This window comes from Camarhynchus parvulus, chromosome 1A, assembly GCF_901933205.1.
Source record: "Camarhynchus parvulus chromosome 1A, STF_HiC, whole genome shotgun sequence".
NCBI classification, from domain to species: domain Eukaryota; kingdom Metazoa; phylum Chordata; class Aves; order Passeriformes; family Thraupidae; genus Camarhynchus; species Camarhynchus parvulus.
In genome coordinates, this window is record NC_044586.1 from 63,977,056 (window position 1) to 64,004,204 (window position 27,149).

At 46.0% G+C, this 27,149-nt stretch overlaps 1 protein-coding gene across 1 annotated transcript in view; it reads left to right on the top strand.

Moving 5' to 3' along the window:
- The first annotated feature begins 991 nt into the window (after positions 1–991).
- Positions 992–27,149, top strand: part of CCDC3 (coiled-coil domain containing 3) — a 35,808-nt gene continuing 9,650 nt past the window's right edge. Inside the window, exons 1-2 of the mRNA XM_030960074.1 lie at positions 992–1,682; positions 2,610–2,784. Of these exons, the coding sequence (XP_030815934.1) occupies positions 1,273–1,682; positions 2,610–2,784 (585 nt within the window). The 5' untranslated portion in view covers positions 992–1,272. The remainder of the gene's footprint in view (positions 1,683–2,609; positions 2,785–27,149) is intronic.

The window sequence follows — 27,149 nt, forward strand, 5'->3', positions numbered from 1 at the left end:
CACATTATTTTGAACCCCAGTCCTGCACAAGGACCCTCCTATGCCACGAGCAGCATGAACATGGAACAAAGAGGCACCTTCTGCTTCAGGAGCTCCAAGTCCTTGTAGAGGACTGGAGAGGCAGATGGAGACAAAGGGATGGTGAGATTAAAGGAACCAGCCAGGACATGCTGACAGACTTTGAGTAACCTTTACAGCCAGGGAGAGATTTAGCTGTGACTGTGTCTCCATGAAATTCGCACCAACAAAAAAAAAAAAAACTCCAGAAGATTTTAAGTGTCCCATGCCCATTCCTGACTATTATTCCAAGTGAGATCAGATGTGGGAAAAGGAGAATACTGAAATAGAAAGAGGCTGTTGGAGGCTGTGAGTGGTGCAAGGTCCCCAGGGATCCTGGGGAGAAGCTCCACAGCAGTTTGTTTGTATGTGGGGAGAGGGTCAGTGTTTGAGTTATCTGCCAAAAAGCTGCATCAGACTCTTCTAGGATGAAGCAGTGGGAAGTCAAAATATATTGAGACCTGGCTTTTTACTTTTACTTTGCTCACCAAATGTATTTTGGAAAATTATTGCAGGCTGCTCTCCTACACTTGCAAGTTTTTCTCCAGCCTCATTTGAAGTGGGAGAAGTGGATGACTAGAGTTACAAGTTGCTACACAAACACATCTTAAGTTTCCCAGGATTTTCTTTCCTAGGGGAGCTGTGCACAGCCCCCTGCTCCACTGGCACCCTTGCACTTCCAAAACCCTACGAGGCACACCTTCACCTTTCAAAGCCCTGGGTGCTCACCCCGGGTCCAGGGAGTGTCTGGCAGCAGCTGCACTCAGCCCGGAGTGTGCCTGCCTTTCCCATCCCTGCTCTTCTACATCTCCCCTCTTTGCAGCCTCCGTCCTGTCCACCTCTTCCTTTCGCATTCCTCCTCTTTGCAACTCTGCCTTTGCATCCCTCCCCTTTGCATCCCTCCCTTTTCACCTCCCCCTTTGCACCTCTCTCGCTTACAGCCCTCCCCTTTGCCTCTCTGCCCCCTTCGCATCTCTGCCTTTTCCCATCCCTCCCCTTCGCATCTCTGTCCCCGCACACCTCCTGCCCCTCTCCCCTTCTCACTCCTGCCTGCCCGGCTCTCAGCCCTCTGTGCTCTGCCCCTGGCACCCTCCACCCCTCCGTATCTCCTCCTCGCCGCCTCCCTGCGCCCCTGCCCAGCCCCGGTTCCCCGCAGCCTCCGGGCCGTCCGTGCCCCGCTCCAGCCCCGCTGAGCCCGGCCCGGAGCCGCCCGCGATGCCGGTGCCGGTGTCGCTGCCGGTGCCGGTGCTGGGGCTGGTGCTGGTGCTGGGGGCCCGGGCGGGTGCCGGGGGTGGCTGCCAGCTCCCTGCCGAGTGGCGGCCGCTCAGCGAGGGCTGCCGGGCCGAGCTGGCCGCGATCATCGTGTACGCGCGGGTGCTGGCGCTGCACCCCGACCCCTACGGCGCCTACAACTACCTGCCCTGGCAGAGGGGCCCCCCCGGCGGCCCCCAGCACGGAGCGGGGGACCTCTTCTACTCGGCCGAGATCGAGCTGCTGTGCGACCAGGCGTGGGGCAGCATGCTGGAGGTGCCCGCCGGCTCCCGCCTCAACCTCACCGGCCTCGGCTACTTCTCCTGCCACTCGCACACCGTCATGCAGGGCTACGCTTATTTCTTCTTCCTCCGGTGAGTCCCGGGCTGGGGGGGGCCGGGGAGGGGTTGGGATGTCGCATCCCGGCTCCGGGGGATGCGCGCCCGTCCCTGCCCGCAGGGTTCGCTCCGTCCCGCGGCTCCGCGCAGCGCCTGCTCCTTTGCGCTTCCACCCTCAGTTTCATAGGGAAAGAAAAGCCCGGAACACCAAACTCCCGTAGTATTCCGGCACATGCACAGGGAGCTGCTGTTGAGTAGCTCGTGGGTGCTGCTGCTTTTGTTGTTACGGCGGGACGGTCACGGAGCTGGAGGGAGGCCAGCGCGTTTGCCGAAGTTTGTCGTGGGAGTTTAAAACCCATCCCCAAATAGTCACCCGATAGCTTTCCATCGACTCTGCCGAGTCCCAGCCAGACCCTGAGTTTGGGCTCATCGAAAGAATAAGAAAATAAACCACAATGTGGGAACAGAGCCATCTCTGTGACCTTTCAATTTGAGAGCACTGCGAAATACTACTCAGTAGCTTGTTTTGAAATACTTCGTATATTCTTAGACTGGGTGCACGACAAAACTCATTTTGATGCTGTCTAGGCCTTAGTCTGCAGCAACATCTTTAAACACATTTTATTGACACAAGTTATTTATTGACTGCTTGAAGGAGTACTTAAACTCTGGGCTCAAGGGCAAAGTGATGCAAATTCAGTAGAAGCTATGACCCAAAATACAGATTTGCCTCCTTCATGGTGTCTGCAGGGAGGAAGGAGCAGTTTGGTCCTTACTGCTCCTGCCTGATCCAGTCCTTGTGGTGGAAATTGTCATTTTGGTGCCAGGAGAGCTGAGAGCTACTTGCAGGCTAAAAGTCTGTGTGACTTTTTGTCAAGCCAGGCTGAAGTATGACAGGTGACTTCTGCAGGAGAGAGAGTGCTGCTCATTCTCACAGTGGGCTGCCCCTGCAATCTGTTCCAGAATGGATGAGAACTACATCCTCCTGCCACACGGAGTCAACTTCCAGGAGGCGATTTTCCCTGACACCCAGGAGAACAGAAGAATGTTTGCCAGCCTTTTCCAGTTTTCCAACTGCTCGCAGGCACAGCACGTGCTGAGCTTCTCCAGTGACTGGGAGATTCAAGAGGACAACCGGGTAAGGGATTTGTTTGCTTTCCAGTGCTTGTTTTCAAAGTGGGCACAGGCATCCCCATGTCCTTTGTGAACATATGTACATGAATGCAGAGCAGCAGGTCCCTGATTTTCCTGTTCCTTGGGTATCACTAGCAAAGTAACACACTGGTGAGGAAATATTAAACTGTTTGCAAAGCTGACCTCTGTGTTAACCTCTTCAGCTTCCCATGGACCTGAGCAAAGCTTGGTATCAACTTGTTCATGAAAATAGGTTAAAAATAGTATTACCTGTGATCTTTCCTCCCCCACCCAGATAATTTCTGGGTTTGTTATCTCTAGACCTCTTTTTTTAATTTCAGCTGAAATGCTCAGGAGCAGATCTTTGCTTTTGAACTTCTGTGTTGATCTCATGTAGTGAGAGCAGTGCCTGGACCATGACAGACTGTAAGGGATTATTCTTGCCTGACTCCACATAACAGCATAAACATCTACTGAACTAATCACCCTGAGCTGCCTTTGTAGCAGCTGGGGAAAAAAATACTCTTAAGGGCACATTTCATGTGAGTGATGAGGGCAGGGTTCCTCGGAGGGATGCCAGCACTAACTTCTGAACAAGACACATGAAATATCTCTTTCTCCTTTCAAGGAAGGCCACAGAAAGCAGTTCACCCTCTAGGTGATCCTCCCTTTAGAACACCCAGAGATGCCCACTGCTGGTGGCTTCTGAGCCCCTTTATGGGATTGTAGTGTGTGTAATAAATGCAGGATTTTAACAAATGCTTATTTGGCAGAGAGGAGCAACATGTTGTCATGTGTGTGCATGTTCTGGATGTGCATGTACTTTTGAGAAAGTGGAACTTGGGAGAGCTGGTTTAGTGCCAAACTTTGTTTTGTGAGGCTGGTGGCTTCCCCTGGTATCTGAGAACATTTTAAGCACCTCTCTAGGTCAGGATGGACAGGACAGGTGTCATTGCTTGTGTCTTCTGTGGATTTGCCCAAGGCATGATGTTTATGTATGACAGCAGATGTGTGAGTGACTTGCTTGGGAGATGGATGGAGGGAACTCAGTAGCTGGCTGAGCCTTTTCCTTTCACCACCTGGCCAAATGCCAGCATACAAAGTTTGAGCTGCTGTGTGGCCATCTGGCCAGTGACACAGCTCTTCTCCTTGGGATGCCCCATGAGCAAGTGTTTTCTTGCTGCTGATATTTTTGAGGGGGGAGTGTGGAATGGTGCTGTTCAGATATATGGGACAGCAGCAGAAAGTGATATTTAAGAGGAAATTAGTTATCCTACAATTAAATTTAAGAGCTGTAACCCTGTCCAGGCAAGAAGGGGGAGGTGGAGAGCCCTGGTCCCTGCCCTGCCTCCTCCCTGCTCCCCAGTGCCACAAGCAACATACTTGTCAAGTAAAGGTGCTGCTGCTGCCAAATCCACAGATTTTTGTCCAGGGGAGCAAAGTGGCATTGGGAGGCCACCAGATCCAACTGCCAGTGTCTGCTGGTGATGCCTCTGCACTGTTTATTTTGTCATGCTGAGCTAAATGTGGGGGATCTTGATGGGCTGGTGCTCGTTTATGCCAGCAGTGAATCTCACCAGTCAGCCTTAATGGAAATGACCAGGCAGAAACCCCCAGGGTAAGTTGAGGCAACCCTCAGCATGTGTATCAGAAGTGCATTTCAGCTGCTGCACTCTTTGACCCGTGCAACTGTGAGCAGACTGGGGGGGATTAGAGCTGCTGCTCCCACTGCTGGGGCCGGGGGCTTTACACGCTTCAACCCCCACCCATCCAGGGACAAATTCAGCACAACTGATGGACACTTTGTCCAGCCCTCATAATGAAAAGTAAAAGCTTCCTCTGCCCCAGTTAAAAATAGCTGGGGCTGACTGTGCTCCCATTCAGCTCCTGCATCTGTGTTTGCCCAGCCGAGCGCCAGCTCCCGGCGCCTGCCTGCCCCAGCCTGGGAAAGGGATGACATTTCTGGCTGCTGCAATATTAGGAATTTGTTCCTCAGCTCTTCCCAGGTACAGCTCTCTTTATATCTCCCTCCTCTCTCTGCCTTTTTACCTGTAGTGGTGGCTTTCCCAATTGTCACTGTCTGCTCACATCCTGTCACAGCGTGAACAATTTCTGTTTCTGAATGTGCTCGGCCAAGCTGCCCCATGCTGGCTCCTGAGCTGAAATCTGTGCTGTGTGCCAGCTTCGTGGCACAGACAGTGAACATCACTCAGAGCACTACCCCTGAAGTTTTTGGAAAAGAACCTCTGTGGGAGCCTGGGTACATCCAAAGGGGGGTTCTGTGATGGTGTCAGGTTGGGAAGAGCTTGGACAGAGAGGGAAGGGTTTTCTGATGAGGCTCATGCTGTAGTGAGGAGTCAGGGATCTCACTAGCTGCTGTGTACTGACATAAATTGTTACTTAAAATACATCATGGATGTTTTGTGCAGTCAGAGAGGAGAGGTGGAAATGTTGAGACATTCTGAGCAGAAGGCAGCTGGGATGAGAGTCTCATCCCAGGAGTTCAGAGGTAGGGTCCTGCCTCCAGGTGTTGGAACAGCTGCATGCAGGGACAACTTAAAAAGCAGCAGGACAGAGGAGGTTTTGAATAAAGGAATGATGAAATTTTCTATTTACAGACAAATCCCATACTCTGAAAGTCTTTTGGAAACCTGCACTTGATATATTTCTGGGGTGGATACTTTAAGAGAGACTTAGGTGCTAGAAGCACGTGCAGTTGCAATTGATAATTTCTGTTTGCTGCTCTGGGATGCTCAGCCAGAATGTGAGAAAATCCCATGATGGATGAGTGTCTTTGCCTCATGTAATCCTACTCCAAGCAAGAGGTTCCTTCTGCAGGGTGTGCTTGAGCTGGCCATGGAGCAGGTGACCCCAAAGTGACCACTGACAGGTTGTCCTCCTGCTTGGCTCCTTGCATGCAGGCAGCCTTGTCTGGGCTGCCTAAGGGGTGAAATGAGGAAAACACTGACAGCTCCTTCTCCTCCTTCCAGCAAATGTGTCTGATGATGCAAAAGAGAGCAAAGAGATGTGCAGGAACTTTTTGGATGCATTGGGATGTGCCACCTGACTTTTCCATCATGGTAAAATATTTTTAATTTTCGGAAAGGCCCATGGTGTGTGATGAAAAGAGGTCAGATCCAAGGCACATCTCACTGAGTATAATACTTTCCTCACCCTAGGCCTGCTGCTTTGGCTGTAAGCTAATTCCAGCTGCATTTTTAAGCCCTTGCAGTCTGGGCTAAGAGCCAAATACTGCTTTCCATAGTTTTCCAATAACCTTACAATCTCATAAATTCACTCAGGCTCTTGTTCTGGCCATTTCAGAGTGCAATGATTGCTCCTGCCATTGTCTCTTTAGGCACTTGCATTTTGGCCTGCACGTTTGCAGAGGCAAATACTAATGTGGCTTCATCTTGACTGTTTGCCTCAGCCCCTTGGTGATGTTTGCAGATCTCTTGCTTTACTCCAGCTCGTTGTTGCAGTTGTTTCCACAAGGCTGTTTCTAAAACCAAGGGATGATGCAGTACATTGGGATTGAAATCTAGCCCCTCTGCTGAGTTTCACCATTTTAGTGCAAATCTAGGAGCTGTATTTTCTCCTTCTGGCCTTCTGCAGGGTTGTGTGATCTCATAAAGAGGACTTTGTTGCTTTGTCTGCACACAAGGGATTTCAGGAGAAGTCATTTGAGGTCTGGTGTCAATAAGGACAGTAGAAATCTCTAGCAGCACTTGTAGTTATCATTCAGAGGGGCTTGAAGTGGTTTTGTCAGCAGGTTGATAAGGAAATGTGTTCTTTTGGCCTCCCCCTTTATGTGTGCAGGAGGGCTGCAAAATGACCCAAGTGCATCACAACAAGGGACTGATGTCAAGGTGCCAGCCCAGTTGTGAGCAACAGTGACAGCGCTGAGATAAAGTCCATGAAATTAAGGAGTCCAAGAACTTCAATTAAGCCCAGAGATTGCAGGGGGAGACCATACCTTTTATTAAGCCTCTCTCCCTGCATTGACTCAAGCAGCAGAGCCACAGCCACGCAGTTATCTCAATTGATTTAGATGAATGGACTTGCCTTCTGAGGGACCTCCTGAGCTTTATCTGGAGGTATTATCTCTAATCATAGAGCTTTTATGAGAGTAGGCAGTGTCCCAAATAAAAAGCAAGGTAATTAGTGGGTTAGTCTGGCAGTCTACAAAGATCTGTTTAGCATCTTTGGGTTTGGATCTTCCCTGGTGGCACCATGGCTGCTGTAACAGAGTAATGACCTGACTGGGACACCTGGAAGACTTGGGAGCAGCTGGAAAGGGAACTAGATAAGAAAAGCAATGTAACTGCATAAATGGCCTTGCCATTACTGTGCAAAGCAAAAATTGAATTAAATTACATTCTCCCTCTGTGGAAGTAGAGGAAATACTTTCAGAATTATTTGTATTTTAGCAACTGCTGTGTGCATGGCCTGGGAGCCACTGGGTTGGGCGAATCCCTGAGCCCATCTGTGGGCAGCAGCACATCTGCTGGTCCAGCCTGTCTCTTCCCTGATGCTCTCAACCAGGTGAATGACAGAGAACCTCAGTTAGTGACGCTTCACAGCACCACAAGTACACAAGCCACAGAGAAATAGCCACTTGTACTAGAACTCCTTGCCTACCAGAGAAGGACTTGTTCATGTGATGTTTGCTACAGGGACTTGTTTTGATCCATCTCCCAGACAGCATGCCCCCAGAGAGGGGGAAGAAAGAGGGAAAGTTGGGGAAGTCCCCAAAAGGTTTCAGACCACCCTGATTTTGGAAGTGATTAATTTGTGATTAATTCATGTCCAGAGAGAGCCCCAGCTGCCTTGGATCCGTGGGCCAGAGGTTCCTGTAGTGGCTGAGGTGGACATTGCTGATGCCAGAAGTGACTCTGCTCTGTGAGTCTTGTCAATCCTGGCCACTAGGAGAACTAAGCTTATAACTGTGTTGTCCATGTTATTCACAAAATTAAAATGAAAAAGTAATATTTCTGTCTCATATTAAAGTTAAGAGCTTCTGCTCTTGCAGATTTCCCACTCTGCTCTTGAGTGCTGGGAGATGAATTTCAAGACTGGAAAATGCTGCTCATGGAGTCCAGAGCCAGCTGTTTTAGGAGAAGAAGCAGTCTGAAAAAGGGCAGGTAGCATCCTGCACAGTTCTCTTTAATTCCCATGTACTGAGTTTTTGTGTTTGCTTGTGGCATGAGCTGCATAAGACATTCTCCCTTCTCTGGTCTTAAAGCACTGGGGAAACACAAAATAACCTCAGTTAAAAACAGTGCTACGTGGCAAGGGCAGTACAAAAAGACCTCAAAGTAGAATTGAAGTGAGGTCCAATATCTAGAGGTTTGAAAATCTTCTTTTACATGTGGTTTCTTGCCCTGCCATTGGTTAGAGGAGCTGTTTCTCCATGAGCCTAATAGCATGATAGAAAGTGCCATCACTTCTGGGTTGTTTTCATAGTGATTTACAGAGCTTTTGTTTTCCTCCCAGAAACCCACCCAGGGTGAACCCCCTCCCTATGATCTGTGTTTAATTTGAGTACATTTAAGCAATATCAGATGAAATGGAGAACTGCTGACAAGTGTCTGGAGCAAGGGAAGACCACGAGACAATTGATACATTTGGGTAACATCCCCAGGAGTCCTTTGGCACAGAAATGGAATGGATTCTTTCCCAAATCTTCACACCCAGGCTGTGGTAGGGGACACTTAGAGTTCTGACTGGCATATCCCTATCAGTTTTCTATCTTTCCACATACACACAGGCTGATAAAACACAGATTAAAAGATCACAAAAGAATACACAGTAGCCTTATCCACAGGATATTTCCATTGCATATGGTCTTTATAATATTTATAACACCCAGAAGGTGTTCTGAGCAGTGCTTCCCAGAAGAAAAAATGGGCAATATCTCTGGTTTTCAGTTGTTTCTTAGAGGCGTTTTATTTCTGTAGGTTGGCTGGTTTTCATACACAATGCAGGAGGGATGACCAGATGTAACATAGGAGCCTTGGATTTGGTATCATTTGTGAACAGTCAGGATTTGGGATTGAAAATGGAGCTTTTCCCCACCCATCTGAGCTCTTGTCCCCCATGGCAGCCATGGGGGGGTGGGTGCTGAGGTGAGACCCCCCCTTAGCACCCTCCTGGTACCAACAGGGGAGCCCCAAAGTGTCCCACAGCTCCTGGTGAACGTGTCTGGACCATTGCTGCCTATCAGGCATTGCAGATTGCTCCAGAGCACAGCTCTCTCTTGCTGTGTCTCAGGCACATCCAAGTACATAATATCCTTAAAAATATCCAGTTTCCAGCTCACCAAGCAAGGAAATGCCAAGACAACCAGGAGTATGTGTGTGTGTGTATGTGCTGCTGCCTCCTCAAAGGGTGAAGCAGCAATCCTTCCAGGAACTGGCAGGGAAGGGAGACCCACATGGCTCCAGGCCTCTTTTAATTATCCAGAGTCACACTTTAATGAGGTTCTGCCAAACTCTCTAATTCATTCCATATTTCATGGTACAAGGCTATCTGCTGCTGTACTTGAGCTTGGTGGTGAGCAGGCATCTGGCCCCAGCCCCAGGACACCTTTGGGGTTCTCTGCCTGGCTGGTGGCCACAGGGGCAGTTGACATTTGTAGGCTGAGCTCTGCATGTTGAGAGACACAAAGGTGGGGCTGAAGGGACCCTGTTGTCCCTTCTCTGTTTCAGATCCAAGGCTGTCTGCAGGGATGCCATAGCCTTGGGCTTTCCAGCCCAGACATGGCTTTTCAAGCCCAGCAGTGCTTTCTTAGCTGGATGAAGAGTTTCTTGGGAGGCCCTGACCTTTGGAAGCCTCTTAGCCAAGGGCCAAGGCACTCTGTAGGTAGAGGAGATGAGATTTTGATTGAGCTGGTCATGTTCCCTCTATGCTAACACAGAAGTGGCTGAGGGGGGTGATACCTCCCTCAGGGGGGCCAGGTTGAAGCCCACCTGAGCATCCACATGTGAAGATGGGCTGGGAATTGCAGCATTGTAGTGAGCAGTGGACCTCTCATCCATCTCCTCTGGAGATGACACTGTCATGGGAAAAGTGGCAACTAGTAGACATGAGGAGGCTGACTTGAGTCCACTGTCTCCTTCCCTGGGTGTGAGTGATACCTCTGCTTTCCTGCCCTCCTGTTGATGGCCTCTCCAGAGTGGGAAAGTGAGAAGGGACATCCCACCCCTGTGAAAGATGAAGGGAGAGGTGCAGGGAAAGGGTTGGTGCAGATCTGGGCTGTGAAATTGAGTAGTGCAGGATGCTTGAAAGAGTTTGTGTCCACAGCCAAATCGCCTTCCTCCGCAGAGGTGCTTCCTCCACTCAAGGTACCCCCCAGATTTCTGAGACATGTTCCCCAAGGAGAAGAGTTGAGGCTCGTGTCCTTAAGGTGGATGTATCATCTTACTAACCCAAGGCAAAACAGAATATGCAGTCCAAAGAAGGAGATCATGTTTTTTTTTGATCCAGTCATGCTTACAAGTCATACTTGTCCCATGACATTTCAGTCTCGATGGGTGGAGGTGCTGACTTTGCCTGGGAGCCACTGAAAGATGCTCAGATGAATCCTGGATCCTGCTCACAGTAACAGCATCACAGTAACAATGGGGCTATTCCAGTGCTTTGGCTGGGCTGGGAGCAGGAGGGGCAAGCAAACATCACATGGCTCTTCACCTGCTTGGATTTTCCTAGAGCTTGTTTTGAGCCAGCTCTTGGGGAATACATTCAGAATGAGTCTCAAGCAAGTTTTCTGGAACAATATCTGCCAAAATTAATGAGGGAGGTGCCCATATTATGTGTTGTTCAACCCAGTTATGGGAACCACCACGCCCTCCTGTAAATCTGTGAGTCTGTAGATGAGTTGAGCGGGTTTTGTGTGCAGATTGATACTTTGTGTTGTCAGCAGGTGGAAAGGATGATTTGTGTAGATCAGCAGTCCTGGACCAGGATCTCTCCTAGATGATCCACCTCCAGGCACTGTGGGCAGACCTGTCCTTTGGGTTAGTTGCTGTTGGCCTTGAACCAGGGAAAGTATTTTCTTTGAATTCTTCTCTCTCTCCTGACGCACCTGTGAGATAGATACAGAAAAAGATGGAACAAAACATTTATTAAAATCAACAGTCACCAAAATCCAGCTGGCAGCTGGCAGACAGGACACCTGTGATGCTGGCTGTAACCAGATCAGCCATTGTGGCTTGAAAGGAGATGAGATCTTTTAATCTGGGACATATTATCTCCCAGCCCATGCATTTTGATGTTTATTTTCACAAATGACAAGCCAAGCTGGCTCTGAGGCAGCAGGAGTTCGAGTCCCTAATGGAAGCTGCAGACAGAGCCTTTTAAATCCTGCCTCCACCAGCCAAGAGCCTTTCCAAATTCCCCTGGAGAAGTGTCCTTGCCCTGTTGTGCTCAGCCAGGAGCAGCCATGTGGTGCCAGGCTTGGCTTGGCTGCTGGCCCTGGCAGTGCTCAGCCCCTTGCAGCAGCTAATGTGAAGTGACAAACCAAAGTGCCTGGTTTTTGGGGAACTGGGAACATATGGTTTTGGTGGACCAACTGCAGCTGGTTGCTGAGCAAATCATTGCAGGTGCCTCCAGCAGCTGATGCTGTGACTCCCTCCTCTTGCTGCCCCAGTCTGTCAACTTTTTTTGGAACAAGGCTGCTGCAACTGTTAGTGGAGTCATCAGTAAAAGGAATGACAGCAGGGAAAAATACACTGAGGGAGAGGCAAGTTTCCATGACACTGTAAATTACAAAAGCAAAATAATATGGCTAAAAAGCCAGGTCTGAATTTCTGCCCAAAAAACTTATGAGCTAGCAAGGAAACAAATATTTCCTGAGATCTGAAAGCACTTAATGGACTTTTTCTGCAGTATTTTTGCATCTCCTAGATCAGTAAGGAACCAGTAGCAACTGCAAGGGGGAATGTTGGTGCAGTGTTTTATATTGAGACAAGATGTGGGACTAAAATGCAAGCTGGTATTTACATACTGTTATCCTCAAACTGACCCATCTCCTTCACTATGTAGGGGCAGCAGGAGAGCTGTTCCCATTCTGCAGAGGTAAAAAAGCAAGGCAGGTGTGTTGGGCTCTGTATCCCAGTCCAGTGGCGACAATTCTTTTTGCTCCCAGATTCATGACCTCTGGGATTAGAAATAACTGTCTGATTTTTTTTTTTTTTTTGCCTGTAAACTTAATTGTTGAAATCCTGTGCCCTTCCATGGCTTCCAGCCTTATTGCACAGGTAGTGCTGTACTTTGAGTAGGGAGTTTTGTCCAGGTGGGTTTAGCATGAGCAGCTGGGGGTTAATTGTTTATTCGACCAGAGCATGTTGGTGGTATAAAGTCCAGCTTCCTTCTTCAGGTGGATGGTATCTTGTATCCTCTTCATTTCCTCAAATGCAATGAGTTTATTGCCTTCGTTTGTCTTTGCTGTACACCCATTTCAGAGCACAATTGTTTGTTTGACTTTCTTTTTGTATTTCCAGAGCCTTTAAACAGGGTACAAACACAAATACGTTCTTCTGGATGTTGTTTATTAGATTTTTTTATTGTGGAAAATTATTTAAATGCTTAGCTGGATGGTGGCTGGGGAGAGAAAGGAGGGAAAGTCAAAGTGGAGGAACAGCTTGTACTGACAATCACTCAGGGATAGGAATAGAAATTCAGATGCTTTAAGTCCTAATTTCCCTTACATGGGGAAAGATAGAAATCCCATTTCAGAGCCTTTGAAGCAAAAACACAGCAGCCACATGCGCTCAAAATTCTCCATTTTGTTGCAGAGTGAAGAAGCTGTTTTCCACTTTTAAAGCAACATTCTTGGGTGTGGAAGATGATCAATAATGAGGAAGGGGCTTAGTCACAGTAACCATAGGGCACCTCTGCCACATGCCTGCTCATACTTTAAAAGAGTTCTGAGGTCTGGATTGGCTGGGAGAGAGTTTATTCATGGTCTATAAAAGTTGTCTTAAGTGAGAATCTGCGCATGGCTTATCTGTGGGGAAGAATCTTACTTGATCTGTAAGTACCTCTGCTGGAGATTTTTCTGTGAGTAGAGACAAAGAAAAAATAACATTGTAAATGAGAGAAAATGAAAATAAATCATGGGAATAGGAAATGAAGAAATAACCCACCGAAATGTGTGGCCCACTGATGTGGTAAAATCTCCATTATTTACAAAGTTTGTAAAGTGGGTCAGAGGAAGACATTGGCTGGCTGGCTGCCTCTGGAGGAAGAGCCATTGCACAGCTCATGACACGGCTCTGGGAGGGGCTTTCAGAGCCCTCTGTCCCTGTCCTGTTACTCTTCAAGCTGGGTGTTGGTGCTGCTCTCTCTGGAGAGGGTTTATGTCCCCCACTCTGTGGCTGAGCAGCTCCAGGAGGTACCAGGTAGCATCCAAAGCCCACCTCCATCAGCTGGATTCAAAAAGACAACCTGGAGATGAATTTTTCTAAAAGTCACTTCCAAGTTCTCTCTGCCATGCTGGATCTGAGTCCTAGTGTTGTGAAAATCCTCTGAGAATTGGAAACACTTTTAAGAAGGCTCTACAGAAGGGTTGTTACTACCGTCAATGATTTGGGTTTTGTCCTTTTACACATTTCAGGCTCAGGCATGTTTTGTTTGAGTTGAGTGAACACTTCACTATCTGTCCCTTGAAATCCTAATTGAACCTGTGTTTTCTTAAGTCTTGGTTTCAAAGGGCAGAGGAATAAATGTGATTCTTGATTCTTTTCCCAAAGGTGTAGAATCATCGATTAAATGTGTCCTGGAAATAATAGTTTGTGCTCAAATCTTGCCTGCCATACAAAAAATGGCTTGAAACCATATCCAGTGACAAAACCCTCCTATATTGAACTGAAATATAGGGTCTGAAAGCAGCTGAGCTACTGATGGAAAATGTTGTGGTGCTTCCAAATCAGTGGCACTCTGCAGCTGCTGGAACACATCCTGTCCTCCCAGACAGTCATTGCTCAAAAAACACATCACAGATGTCGAGGATATGAAGGAGCAGAGACCTTCCATCAAAGCATCAGGCCAGAGAAGGGCTAAAAACAAAATCCCAGACTGGAGGCATCCCTGAGGCATTTGCCTGCCTGTTCTGTGTCTGGACTTCAGGATCAGCCTCTGGTCCTGCTCATTGTCAGAAACTCTGGAACAGGAGAAGTCTCCTGTGGTCTCTGCTAACGAAGTGGTGTTTATCACACTCTGCTAATTGCATTTGCCATGGTATTTACAGCATTTCCTATGTTGTGAAATGGAGAAATCTCAGGCTTGCCCAAGGCTCATTGTGGACTTTAATCTGCTCCTAAGCCAACACGTATCTTTAAATATTAACTCACACATTGGCAGTGTCCTGGGGCGGCCTCAACCCCACAGCTATGAGCTGGGAATGTGGCTACTGAAGTGTTAATGTTTGCTCTCAGTATTTATCAGATCCAGTATCCCTTTTTCCTTTATCCTTTTTTCTTTTTCTTTTTTTCCTTTTCTTTTTCTTTTTCTTTTTCTTTTTCTTTTTCTTTTTCTTTTCTTTTTCTTTTTCTTTTTCTTTTTTTTCTTTTTCTTTTTCTTTTTCTTTTTCTTTTTCTTTTTCTTTTTCTTTTTTTTCCTCCTTGTCCTTTTCCTTTTCCTCCTTTACCTCCTTTACCTTCTTTTCCTCCTTTTCCTTTTCATTTTTCCTTTTTCTTTTCCTTTTTCTCCTTTAACTTTTCTCCTTTTTCTTTTTTCCTTTTCCTTTTCCTTTTCCTTTTCCTCTTCCTCTTCCTTTCCCTTTTCCTTTCCCTTGCAGTTTCATCTGCAGTCAGTATTCCTGACTTCTCTAGAGCAGCACAGGGATTTGGAAGTCCTCACACAGCACAGTGTGGGAGTGGAAACATCTCCTAATGTTGCCCCCACTGCAACATTAGCCCTACAAATATCTGTTTTCAGATTCTGCTGGCCTTTGGGGCAAAAACAATATATTAATATATTAAGAACAGAGGTCATTTGAGCTCACACTGTGGTCTGGCCTTGGCCACATATGAACTTATTTGTGTCTAAAAGGGACTGCTGTGGTCTTGGGCCATTTATGCCACAACAGCTTGACCATGACTATGGCTCTGTCTCACTGGCTTCTTTTTCTGGATACAGCAGTTCCAGCTTAGATTCGGTGGATGAGGAAAAGTCCAGAGCTTGGATCAAGCACTGCAGCATGCCTGGAGTCCTCTTTCTGTATCTGTTGCTGTGTGGAGCAGGTGGCTTGAATTTGGCTGGAGCTTATGATGCATTTTGGAGTCTTTATCTTCTAGCTCATAAAGCTAGAAGGATAATTTTGGATAAAATTTGCTGAGTGCATGAAGGATGTAGAGTTTTGTTTTGTGGATTTAAATCCAATCTTCTAAATTGCTTTAAAGCAATTCCTTGTGTTTTGAAATTCTGAAACCTCTGTTTTTTTTTAAAGACCTGTGGTCAATCATGAACTGATTTAGGAAATGGTGCAAAGAAATAAAAAAAAAATTAAAATGATGTTAGGAAAAGAAATAAAAAGAAAGGACACATATGTTATCAATACTCTACCAAAAGGGAACATTGTCTCTGACACAGAAAGCCTTTAACTCTAAAGCTTGTAGAACAACTGGAATAATCTTTCTAATGCAGTCAACATTATTGGAGGTGTCATGGGGCTGCTTGAATTACTGCAACATTGATTTTGGGGCCTTTTCTGTTTGAACTTCAAGTATACACTGTAGATGTGACTCTGAACGTGTTTTCCTATGCATTCTATGATAAATATTCTGACTTTGGATTGGCTTCTTGGTTGGATGTATTTAAGTACTAGTTGAATGGAATTAAGGAGCTTGTCTACTTCAGTATTAATGTGAGTTCAGTTAAAATGTGAGCAAAGATTGAGTTTCATTGCATACAATATTCTGAAGGGCTTTGCCAACAGCAGAGTGGGGTACAGGAGTCCCTTTGTTAGGTGTTTTATTGTCAGAAGTTCTGAATTGCTGCAATGGCAGTTTTGCCAAAAGTTTTCTGAGGAAGTAGAGTAAAAGACTGTCAGCATTCTCCCCTGTCCCCACCCCAAGACCCACAGTATGCCAAGTGTTACTTAAGTCAGGTATCCATGGAAGAGTACAGGAAGAGAGTTGTAGCTGATGCCCTCCCATTCTCCAATGTTTTAAGCTGAAGAAGTCTCTGTGGCGAAGTAATTTCCATATATTTATTTCTGTCTATATATTCAGTGACATCCAGTCAATTTATCTCCCATAAAGCTGTCCAGCCTTCTCTTGAAAATTTTATTGCCTTTCTGATTTGATTGCAAACTTTTTGATTGCTTTCAACCCATTTCCTCCTTTATTATCTGATGCTCCCAGTTCTTCTGCTGGAAGATGCTGTCAGTCTCTATTTTCTCCCTGCATGGTTGTGTAGACGTTTATCCTCAACCCTCTTACAGGACAGGAGACTCAAAATTACAGACCAATCTTAATGTCTGAGCCTCAGAGAAGGTTGTTCCTCCCCTATCCTGGACAGGAATCAGCTACTGCTAGCACTCTGCAATGCAAGAAAAGAGGGAGTAAAGCCCCTTCCCTGGCTGTCTGGGACCTCCCACTGCTATTGCCACAGGGAAATTTCAAAATTTTGCCTAGACTGTTGGAAGTGCCAACAGGGAAAGCAAATATTTGTGTGTAAGACTTAACCCCAAGAAGATTAAGTGCAGATGAATGTCAGTAGTGCCAGCAACCTGTGAGAGAAAGTGAAAACTGAGAAGGATGTAAAAACAGAACATAGTATGGAAAAAAAAAAAAATAAAAAGAAAGAATAAAATGCAAAACAGATTAGAAGCAAATCAGGGAGAAGGAAAATTTCCATGAGGCTTTTTGCTTTCCCAAAAAGGACAGCATGAAGACCAGTAAGGCAATCATTGCAACAGGGGCTCATCAGTGTTAGCAGGTTGGGAGGTTCCAGGGGTGAGCACGAAGTAGGGAGGGGGTAGAAATGAGGGATGCAGCTTGATGGGATGCTGCATGGACAGTAGATGCCTTTGGGAACCAGGAAGGATCCTGGAGGCAATGAGTATCTTGCACAGTCTTTAGTTCCTACCTCTTCAGTCAATTGCTAGCTGGGGAAATGGTGATCCGTGGGAAGAGGTTTGGTTTTGTGAAGCTTGGCCCATGTTCTGTGGGAGGAGAGCTGTACTGTTTGGAAAGCATCCATCTCAGGAAAATCATAAGTAGTAGGGCTGTCTAGACTAGTCAGGAAGGCGTGAACAAATAAGCAGAGTAAAACAGAAGAAGAAGAGAAAAAAGTGTGATTCCTCACCTAGAATTAAATTAAGATGTCAGGAAAAAACATGACTCAAGGCTTCAAAGGCTGCAAACAGAAGATGTTCTTAGCTGGCTTTACTCTGAGGTTAACAAGGAGAGGAAATTAGATGTGCTCATCTCTGGATTTACGTGTTGCTGCTGGAAGCGGGCGGGGAGATGCGTGATAGGAATGCTACAATTAATTATTATAAATCTCTCTGTGTAACAACTGTGTGGGCAGCGTGCAGGTGTGTGTGAGGACCTTGGCAGCCTGACAAAAATGTAATTATCGGTTATGGAGGCAGCAGCGCTCAGTCCTTGGCACTTTGTCAATCAGCAGAGCGGTAATTAGCCATTGCTAGGGGCCACTGTGTTCCTCTGAAGAGGAAGGCAGAACCTCCTCAAACACCTGGATGTGGTCTGGGGGAGAGCACGGGGGGAAGTGTGTCTTACCTGGCAGACTGCAATTACAGCAAGGATTTCCTGACTCAGAAATCTAACCAGAAGTATTCTGCCTTAAATATTTTTCTTTTTTGACCTACAGCTTGAAACTGGCAGCAATCTGTGTCCATATAACCCAAGCTAAATACAGTGGTTTTTCGAAGTGAAGTAGATCATTAATTTTTAGTTTGCCAGGGGTCATGATAGATTTTCTATCACTGAAAAAGAGGTTGGAACTCTTTTCTAAGAAAGATATGCACCTGCTGAAGTAGTTTGGTGAGCAAAGGGAATGACTTCCAACGATTTTATACAGGAAGTCTGATATAATCTGGTTTAAAGAGAACTGATTCTTGTTGCCCTCATTGCCTCATAGTGGACAGCATGTTATTTTCTAGTTTGGCTGATAGAAAATGTGGGGTTTGGGACTATTCTACATATAATGGAGAATTCAGTGTCCCTGCCTCAAAGCCCATTCTTAGGGATTTCCCTCCCTGTGGGTCATAGGAAATCATGTACAGCCCTGTTTACAAAGAAATCTGAACCACAGGAGTGAATAAGAAGCAGCCTTGAGAGGAGGGTCAGAAACTGTCCAAGGCTCCAACTTTCCAATTTCTGGAATTGGAGCTGAGGAGTCAGGGTGAGAAAAAGCATTGCTCTATGGAGCCTTTTAACGTTCCCCATCAAATGCAGTAAAACACACTGTAGAGCAGCTCTAAAAACAAGGGGAAAACAAAGGCAAATACATCTCTGACACAGAGTGACAGCCAAGAGGAGCTTGTCAGGCCTGGGTTCCTTCAAAGATGTGCACTGAGCCCTTTCACACTCAGTGCTGTTTGATGAAGGATTGAGGAAGTGGGAAGGCATCCAGAAAACTGTGTCAACTCAGCTGACACGGTGGAGTTTGAAAAGGAGCAGGAAGGAGATGGAGATCTGCAGCCCTGCTGACCTGCCACAGCTGGGGACACAGTGATGCAAAACACTGGTGCTGCTGGTGCAGACTGTGCTCAGAGGTGTCCAGCAGCTGTTGGAAGGAATGATGGAATAGCATCTTCTCACAGCTGCTACAGAGTTGGGTTTTCTTGGTCCTGATGGAACACAGAGACAGATTTTTGGGGTAGCCTTCAGGAAGCTCTTGACCCAGCTGGCTACAAGGAGTGAAAGTGCCCCACAACTCTCTATTGCCCTGGGAGACATGGACAATCTGTAACAGTGAATTGATTGTAATTTGTCAGAGCTGAGCAGAGCTGTGTCTTCCTCTGAGCTTCTGCAAGCTTCACAGATGCTGTGTGAGAATTACTTGTGAGCTGCAATGCCTGCAGTGGTAAAACTCATAACACACACACAGGGTGAAGATCGAGGAGTGCTCATTTGTGGTTGCTGCAGACGTTGTTTGTCATGGCCATTACTATAACTTTATTGTAATTTAACCACATTTTTAAAGTCCAGGCAACCCACAATTGTAACCACTGTGTCACCACCCAAGATTCAAAACTCAGCTCAGAATCAGTGAGGTTATAACTGCATATAAACCCTTCCTGCAATTTAACACCAAGGGGAGTTGGCACGAGAAGACACTTACCTATCTTCTCAGGTAATGCAGAATTTATTATAGCACCCCTCCCTTTTCCTCTTCCCTTTTATGTGGTTTTGTATAGCTCTCACAAACTGTGAGTTATACACAGAAAGCAAGGTAATAAATGAGTTTGAAATATGAAGCCACATTCAGAATTTTTTGGATGAAAGTAGCTTTGTTAGTTTAGGGTATTGGTCTGCTTTGAGAAGTGGTAGAGGTGGAACATTGCTTGTGAGATCTTCTTTCACCTGAACTTCAGGATCTGAGCCCAGTAATTGGATCAACTGATATTTAAGTTGAATTATCCCTATAATTTTTGTGTTTCTTTATTATCATTACATATGCATCAGTTCTAATTGACTGAAAAGTTTTTTTGAATAATTAAGCTTTGAAATACCTGGGAATTATTCCCTCAGCAATCAAAGGATGTGACATGCATTTTCAACAGTCTTCATTAAATTTTCAACAGTCTTCATTAAATTTAAGTCACTAATGTAAAACATGAGTTTACACCTTCCCAGCAATGACACCCCTGACTCCAAAAGGCAAGACTAAGCTGTCATGAGCTGTTGGACAGATGGCAGCTTCTTTAGCTGCTACCACATTACTTTTGTTCTCTTTTCTGCTGCTATATTCAAATTGCTGCCTGGCCATGTAAGGAGGACTTGGACTCACAGCCCAGAGTCCATAGCAAAACATCTTCTCTGGTCTGTCACTCCCCAGCCCCAAAACCAAAAGGTCAGCCACACTTCTTGGCAATTCTTAGTGGATCTGAACATCTGTGGAACTCAGTCCAGCTCCAGCCTCAGAGTTGTTCTGGTTGTATCTCAGGAGCTCACTTCTGAACTGGAGTGTCTAAACAATTTTTACCTGGCTTTAAGGCATGGACAGTGATTAGCAGAGCTGGGAGGCAATGTCCTTGTATCTGCTGAGTTCCTTTTGCTGCTAGACATCTGCCTTCCTTCCCATGTAGCTCTGAAACCAATATGCCTGTCTGTCTGTCTGTATTTCATGTGTGGTATTGCGGAGAGAGCTCATTACAGAGAAGCTCAAGTGTAGCCAGCACTTAGCTGCAAGTGCAAACATATCAGGAACGTCTGTGTTGCATTAGGATCTTTCCAGAAGACATTGAAACACAGCCAAGGTGGCTTCATAGGCTCAGTGTTCTCCCAGCACTTGTTAGTTCAACTGCTTTTAAAAAAATGTAGGAATTTGGGAGAGCATGGATGTCAGCATCAGTAAAGATTTGCAGTGCACCAAGTGGCAGGAAATAGGTGAGTTGATTTAGAGCTCAACCAGCCTTCTTACTTGAGCCTTCTAGAGGAACTTCAGGGAGAGAAATGTAGTGAGCTGTGGTAGGAGGTGGCTCTGAGGAGGCACTAGCTGCTGTTTCTGAGTTATAATTGGATTTCACAATCCCAGAGCTGCACTGCACATCCATCCCCACCTCCTGTCCTCAGCTGAGTTATGAGGGGCTTCCACCAGCCCAGTGGAACACCTCCCGAGCCTGGAGCTGGCCCATCAGGAAGGATGAGAGGCAGATGTGAAAGCAGTTGCATTGCAGGCTTTGCAATGGTTGTGAGGTCTCCTGCTTAAAATTTCCCAAGCCATGGAGCTCAAGCAAAGCACCTGAGGGAACAAGAGGTGTCTTAACTTGCCAGATGTGTCAAATCAGTGCATTCTCCATCCTGAGAGGGAAGGAGTCTGATGAGTAGGAGACACATGATTTTGCTTGACAGCTGTTGGTTCAGTTCATAGAGAGGTTTTGCTGCACAATGAGTGGATTTCTCCTGGAGGAAACACAGCCAGACTGCTGCAGATGCCTGGATGGTGTGCACCAGCTCCTAATGGGAACATGAGGGATCCACAGCTGGTCCTTCACACACCTTCTGAGCCCTCTCCCTGTCTGTTTGCTCACCCCAAACACATCTAGAGCTTCAATCTACAGACACATTCCTCTTGCTCCAATTGACTTGCTCATGTGGATGCAGCCAACAGCACAAGCCTTTTTGGGGTGTCTCACCTGAAACATTGAGTTTTAGGCATGCAGGTCTCTCTGTGGGTTTCTGGAACTTTCAATTACTTGTTTCTTCTTCCTCTCTATTCTTTCCTGTAAGCCTGTCCATCTGACACCTGCTCTGGGCACCTTACTGTTCAGACATGGGTCAGACCATCAGGGTCTGGCATGGCAAATGTGACAGAAGATGTGGAAAAGTACATCATCCATGGCTTAGTGAGGCATTTCTGTGTCCTTTTGGCAGAAAACATGAACATCATACCTTCCAGCTGACCAGCACTGAACTGAATAATCTCAGGAGATCAGGAGCATCTTTGGAAACTTAAGGCATTTGCTCTTAAGTTTCCAAAAGCCTGATGTCTCAAGCAAAACTCAGATTTGTTTTATCCACAGGCAAGTGCAACCTCTGCTTCGCTCTCAGTTTGCATCCAAAGCATTAAAAAACCCCCATGGGTTCATCAGCATGTTCATGAGTTTTTAGTAAGCTGGGATTCTGCTTTGTGACAGCTCTGTTAGGCTGACATATGTTCCTGCCCTTTCCTTCTGTGCAGGAATGTGTCTCTTCATTTCCATGAAAACCTCCATGGTGAGGAGTTTCCGTTTATTCCTGCACATATCCTGAATTGCTTCATAAAAGTCACTGAGGATGAGAGCTGGAATTATCTTCAGCTTTTATAACTTGGCTAAAAAAGTCTGGCTGCAAGCTAAATCTTCACGCATAAATCTCAGCCAGGAAATAATTTAGTTTCTCTCTTTCCATCAAAACAGCAAACAACTCGGCCCACTCCCAAACAGTTGCAAAGTTCTCAATGGTAAAAGGGTATTTTAGGAAGGGATTAAATAAAGAAATGTTACTAAGTGGCAGAGTCTCTAGGGTGGGGAGAATGTGGAAGGAAAAACATTTGGAATTATGCAATTTATCATGATTTTTTTCTGTTTGTTTTTCTTCACTTGAAATGCCTCACAGATATCTGGAGGGAGCGGGATAAATCAGTTTGGTTGACTTTCAGTAACACTGAGTGCCACGAGAAGGGTAGGTGCTGTATGCCAGTACAGGGATGTACTTATTAACAGGATTACACACAGCAAGGCAGAACTGAGACATCACCTGGATGGGGCTCAGATTAAACAAATTGGTCATCCAGTTTTATCAGTTGAGTTTGTGCTGCATTTTACATGTACTAACCCTAAACCACATGTGGCTGATGAAGAGAGGCCTCAAATATCTGCAGGAAAGGGTCTTTACCATTCCCTCCAGAGGCTTAGTGCCACGTTCTTGCTGTGCTCTTCCAGATTAGCTCACACTCCCATTGATTTCTGACCTAGGTAATGAGTGAGAATAAAAGTTTTTTTCCATTCCTGTAAGAATGTATTCTTCTGCTGGCTTTTCTGCTCATTTACTGACCCTTAGGTCCAGAATAATGAGAGAGAGGAATGACCATTACCACGTTGTTGCCTAACCACTCACACCCATTTTGTGGGTGAATGGTGCCTAAGGAATGGTCTGTTTTGTTTTCCATGGCCCAATAAAGGCAGTTGCTAGAAGTTGTCCCTTTGATCATGCCTGAAACCTTGGTCTTAGGACCATTAGCATTGCTCATGTATCTGAGCCATGTTCACAAAACCAGGATTTCCCCCTTCTTGGATAATGTGGACTTAAATGCCTTGATCAGTGACACAGAAAGATACAATTTTTATGTTGTAAACTTGTATTGACTAAATCCCTCAATATTGAAAGCTCCATTAATCACATGGTCCAGTGATGGGCAATTTGTCCAGGATCCTTACTGAGCAATATGTTTCAGGAGACAAGAGAGCAGTTATGGGCAATGCCTTCCAGCACCTAAGAAAAAACATGGTTTCTGGGCTCATAGTCTGAATTTGCACAGAGAAGCACTGTGGCCATTCTGCATGCAAGTGAAGTGAAGTCCTGGCTCTGCTATTGCTCCTGTCCCATACACACTACTCAGGCTTTGAATAGAGACCTTTCTGGTTATAATGACTCAGAGACTCTATAATTACAGTTGTTCTGTAATCCCCATTTTTGGAGACAAGGAATGGAAGCACAGGGAAGCTGTTTATTGGACCTACTTGCCCCTGACTGGTTATTGTCCTCACTGGAGTGGAGACCTCCAGGCCCATTCCTCTGATTAGGACAAGGATTTTATCTGCCCTCTCTGATGAGGTGTGAAGTGCGTGTGTTGCTTAATGAGAACAAGCTGTTCAGATAACACAGCTCAGAATGATAGAGGTTTTGTTCTTCCAACATTATCATTACCAAAAGACAGGGCAAGTATCCTCATTATGGGACTAGACTGGAGCCCAGGTCCTGATTTCCTCAGAGTGGGGTTGCCATCTTGTTGTTTTTTTTTTTTTTTTTTTTTTTTTTTTTTTTTTTTTTTTTTTTTTTTTTTTGTTTTTTGTTTTTTTTTTTTGTTTTTTTTTTTTTTTTTTGGTCTTTTTTTTTTTAATTCTGTGATGTTAGGCAGTTTTTGTAGAGTTGTGGGGATGGTGACTGGGGTGGGTACTGTGTTACTGCAGGAGGGATGTGAGGCAATTCAGATCATCTGCTCCTCAAGGCTGTCCGTTCCCTGGCCCTTGCTATTGCTAAAGTGATGCAACACAAAGCTGGTGAAAGTACAGATAACTTCTGTGTCAGAGAAATATGGGAAAAGCATAACAAATTCCACAGAAGAATTTTGGACTGATAGAGAAAATTAATTTCATAATCACGTTTAAAGCCTGTGCATACACAAACAGTAACACAGACTTACAGGGGGAAGCATTTACTGCCTGTCCCTAAGTATTTGGCCAGGAACAATAGCAGATTTTGCAGGTAAAAAGACAGAACAGCAGGATATTATGAGATTTCTCAGACCTCAGTGCAGTTATTCACAAGAAAGCCAAACCCCAAGGTAGTCCATGATTGAACTGTAGCTCTAAGGTATCGCCATGTGCTCACTGTGCAGTGGTGTGGCACTTGCAATGTAATTATCTCTCTCCAGCACAATTATTAACATAGGATTAAACAGTTGAGAGCCACCACTGCAACATTAACCAGCAGTGGAGTGTGTGCTCTGTAATTTAGATGCTTGGAGGGAAGAGTTCACCACAGGGCATCCACCAGCCCTGTGAGCATTTTGTCCTGTGTAACTGTGGCTGCAATCCTCCTTCTCCTGCAGTCAGGCTGGAAAGAGTGCTCCAGGCTTGTGTGTATGGGGAGCCCTGACTCATGCTGCCCTTATGACCTTATTTTCTGCAGGCATTGCAGCCAGCCCTGTGTGAAAAGCTTTTCCCTGTATAAGGCAGTAAGTTGTGCAGCACATGGTGGGAGTTTCTGGTGCTTCTGTGTCTGTATGAAACTCAACAACAAAGCAGCAGGGAGAGATTTTGGCCACTAAATATGACATTGGATTTAAAATATGATCCTGTATTTCCCTGACCCTGTATTTTTGTTGAGAATTGAAATACTGACCCAGGAATAGAAGCTGATCTGAGGAATTGTACTGGAGTGAAAACAGCTTTTGTTTCCTATAGAAACAGTCATTAATGCCCCGAATGCTTAGGGCCATCTGAGCACATGCAAGCAGGAGGGTGGTTCCCTAAATACCACATCTTTCCACATTGAAAACTGCCTATTTGCCAAATCCTGCCATCTTCAGGGTAGCCTGTTGCCCATTTATCTCACCCAGGGTGGTCTGGGGCCCTTTCAGGATTTCCAGCCCATGCAGCAGCCGGAGCTGTGGACAGGCTGCTCTGGGCTGCCTGGTGGGACAGGAATATCTATGAGTAGCAGTGAGCTCCCATCAGCCAGATGTTAGTGCTTGGAGCTTGTTGTTCAGAGCTGCTGATCAGTCTCTCAGGCATTTGGTCCCTTTCTCAGCACTGACATTATTCAGAGAGTGCCTGCACATCACAGATGTTTGTTTTTCCTTCCCTTTGTCTTTGCTTCTTCAACCTCACCAAGGCTTTTCCACTTCATGCCGTTGCAACTTGTGGCACTTCCGTGGCGGAATGAGGGCTGGACCTGGTGCTCAGCCCTGCTGGCATGGGGCACAGCAAACAGCTCCTTGCTGAGCTCTCCTCTTTGCCCTGGGCTTGCAGAGCAGCTCAGGAGCAGATGCAGATGCCTTTTGTCAAGCCCTTGTGTTTCACCCAGCCTGACTTCAATGCTGCTGCCGTCATTTCCATGCAGGATTCACAAATCCCTTCCTGCTTGCAGGGAAAGGCTTCATTAGAGCCTCTTGTCCTGCTCCTGCCATGGCAGGGGTGTCTCCACGTGTGCGTAAGCGCCGTGCTGGAGTTGTTTCCGTACCATTCAACTCAGTTTCAGTGCCTGATTCCCTGCTCTAAATTAGTTCCTCTGACTCATCCTCCAGAGGAATTTCTGTCCCTGTAAAGACTGTAGAAAAAGATCAGAAAACCAATGTTTTCTACCCAGGATTAAGGTTACCTATTTTAGCAGGGTGATGCAAAGACCACCACAAGGGACTCACCAAACACAGAAAAATACAAGCCTGAGTGTGGTCCTTGTGCTTTTCTGGACCCAAATAGACTTGGGAAATAAAGTGAAATGTCTCCAGAAGTTCCTATGGATGCTCAGGAGAGATGTGAACATTCTCCCTCCCCAGTGGCACCATAGGGCAGCAGGTTGCCCCTGGGCACCTGCAATTCCTCTTTGCAATCCCAAAGCTGTGCACAGCAGCAGGGCACGCTCAGGGCTTCCAGCTGAGCCTTCAGCCAAGGAAATCCTATCTGTTTGTAAAGGCAGCTGGGCTGCAGCAGCTTGTGTGCAGTGTGAAGCCAACACATCCAGAGCAGAGGGATTTATAGGGCAGCTTGACTTTTATAGATGTTGCATTAACTTTAAACATTTGCCTTTCTCAGCGTGGGTTCTCCCCCTGTGCATACAAGTGCCCCTGGGTATGATATATTGTCTGGGGAGGAGGCATGGCCTCAAATTACACTAAATGTCCATTTCTTTGCTTTCTTGAGAGGCAGCATTTAGTGCATTGCAGTCACGCTGTGGCTGTTTGCCAATACCCACCCACAGCCTGCTGGGATTTGCTTGGCTTCTCTCTTTCCCCATTTTGACTTATAGGTGACAGAGAAACAAAGGTTCTCTTCATATTATACATAGCATTTATTTTATTATATATTTACGGATCCCAGTTCTTCCCTCCTCAGGGACAGAGGATGTGGGCTCTGAGCATTTGTGCTCTGAACCTGCTGAGGGGTACAGGGGGGTCTGGCATGGCCTCACCCCCTGGAGGTTCTGAATTCCTTAACACCTTAATCAACCTTGTTTTCATGTGTCCCCTGTTCTCTCACAGTCCATGTCTCCCACCTGCTCTTCTGTACCCCTTACATCCATGTTTAATTAAACCTCACCTTACAGACATCCCTGCAGCACTTGCCACACCAAAACTTCAGTCCCCTCTGTCAGGAGTCCTGGGGAACTCCACAAGTTGTAAAACATTAGACTGAAGTAAATCATACTTAATGTAAAGACTCCAAACTGGGTATAACGCTACTTTAAACCTGTGTTGTTCTCATGCAAATTATTAGTGCTAAAGATAAATATTTTTCTTCACCATCTGATTCTGGTTCTCAGTTTCTGCTGCATCTGGGGATGGTATATTTGGATATACTGTATTTCCCTCTCTGCTACTGTGCTATAAGGTGTGTGCCCTCTACTTGACAGAACACTAAAATAAAGGAGGTTTCTAGAAGCTGTTGTAACGCAAGGTAAAGGTCAGTTCATTCAAAAATTTCAATAAATAGGAGCAAATCATAAGATGCTGTTCTGCTCTGATCAGCATTTTCTCATTTCCCTGAGTTCCCATCAGTGAGAAGCAAGGACACAATACATTTTGATTTTGGGTCTTGCTGGTTTTATCCCTTCCTTGGTATTTAATTAGTTCTCTGTGTGTATGTGTGGGGGGAATGGTGATCTAATCCTGTTGAAATACAAGCCAAGTAAAACAAGTTTAGATGGAGACATGGTCACACAGCAACTTTCAGCCAGAGAACAATACACT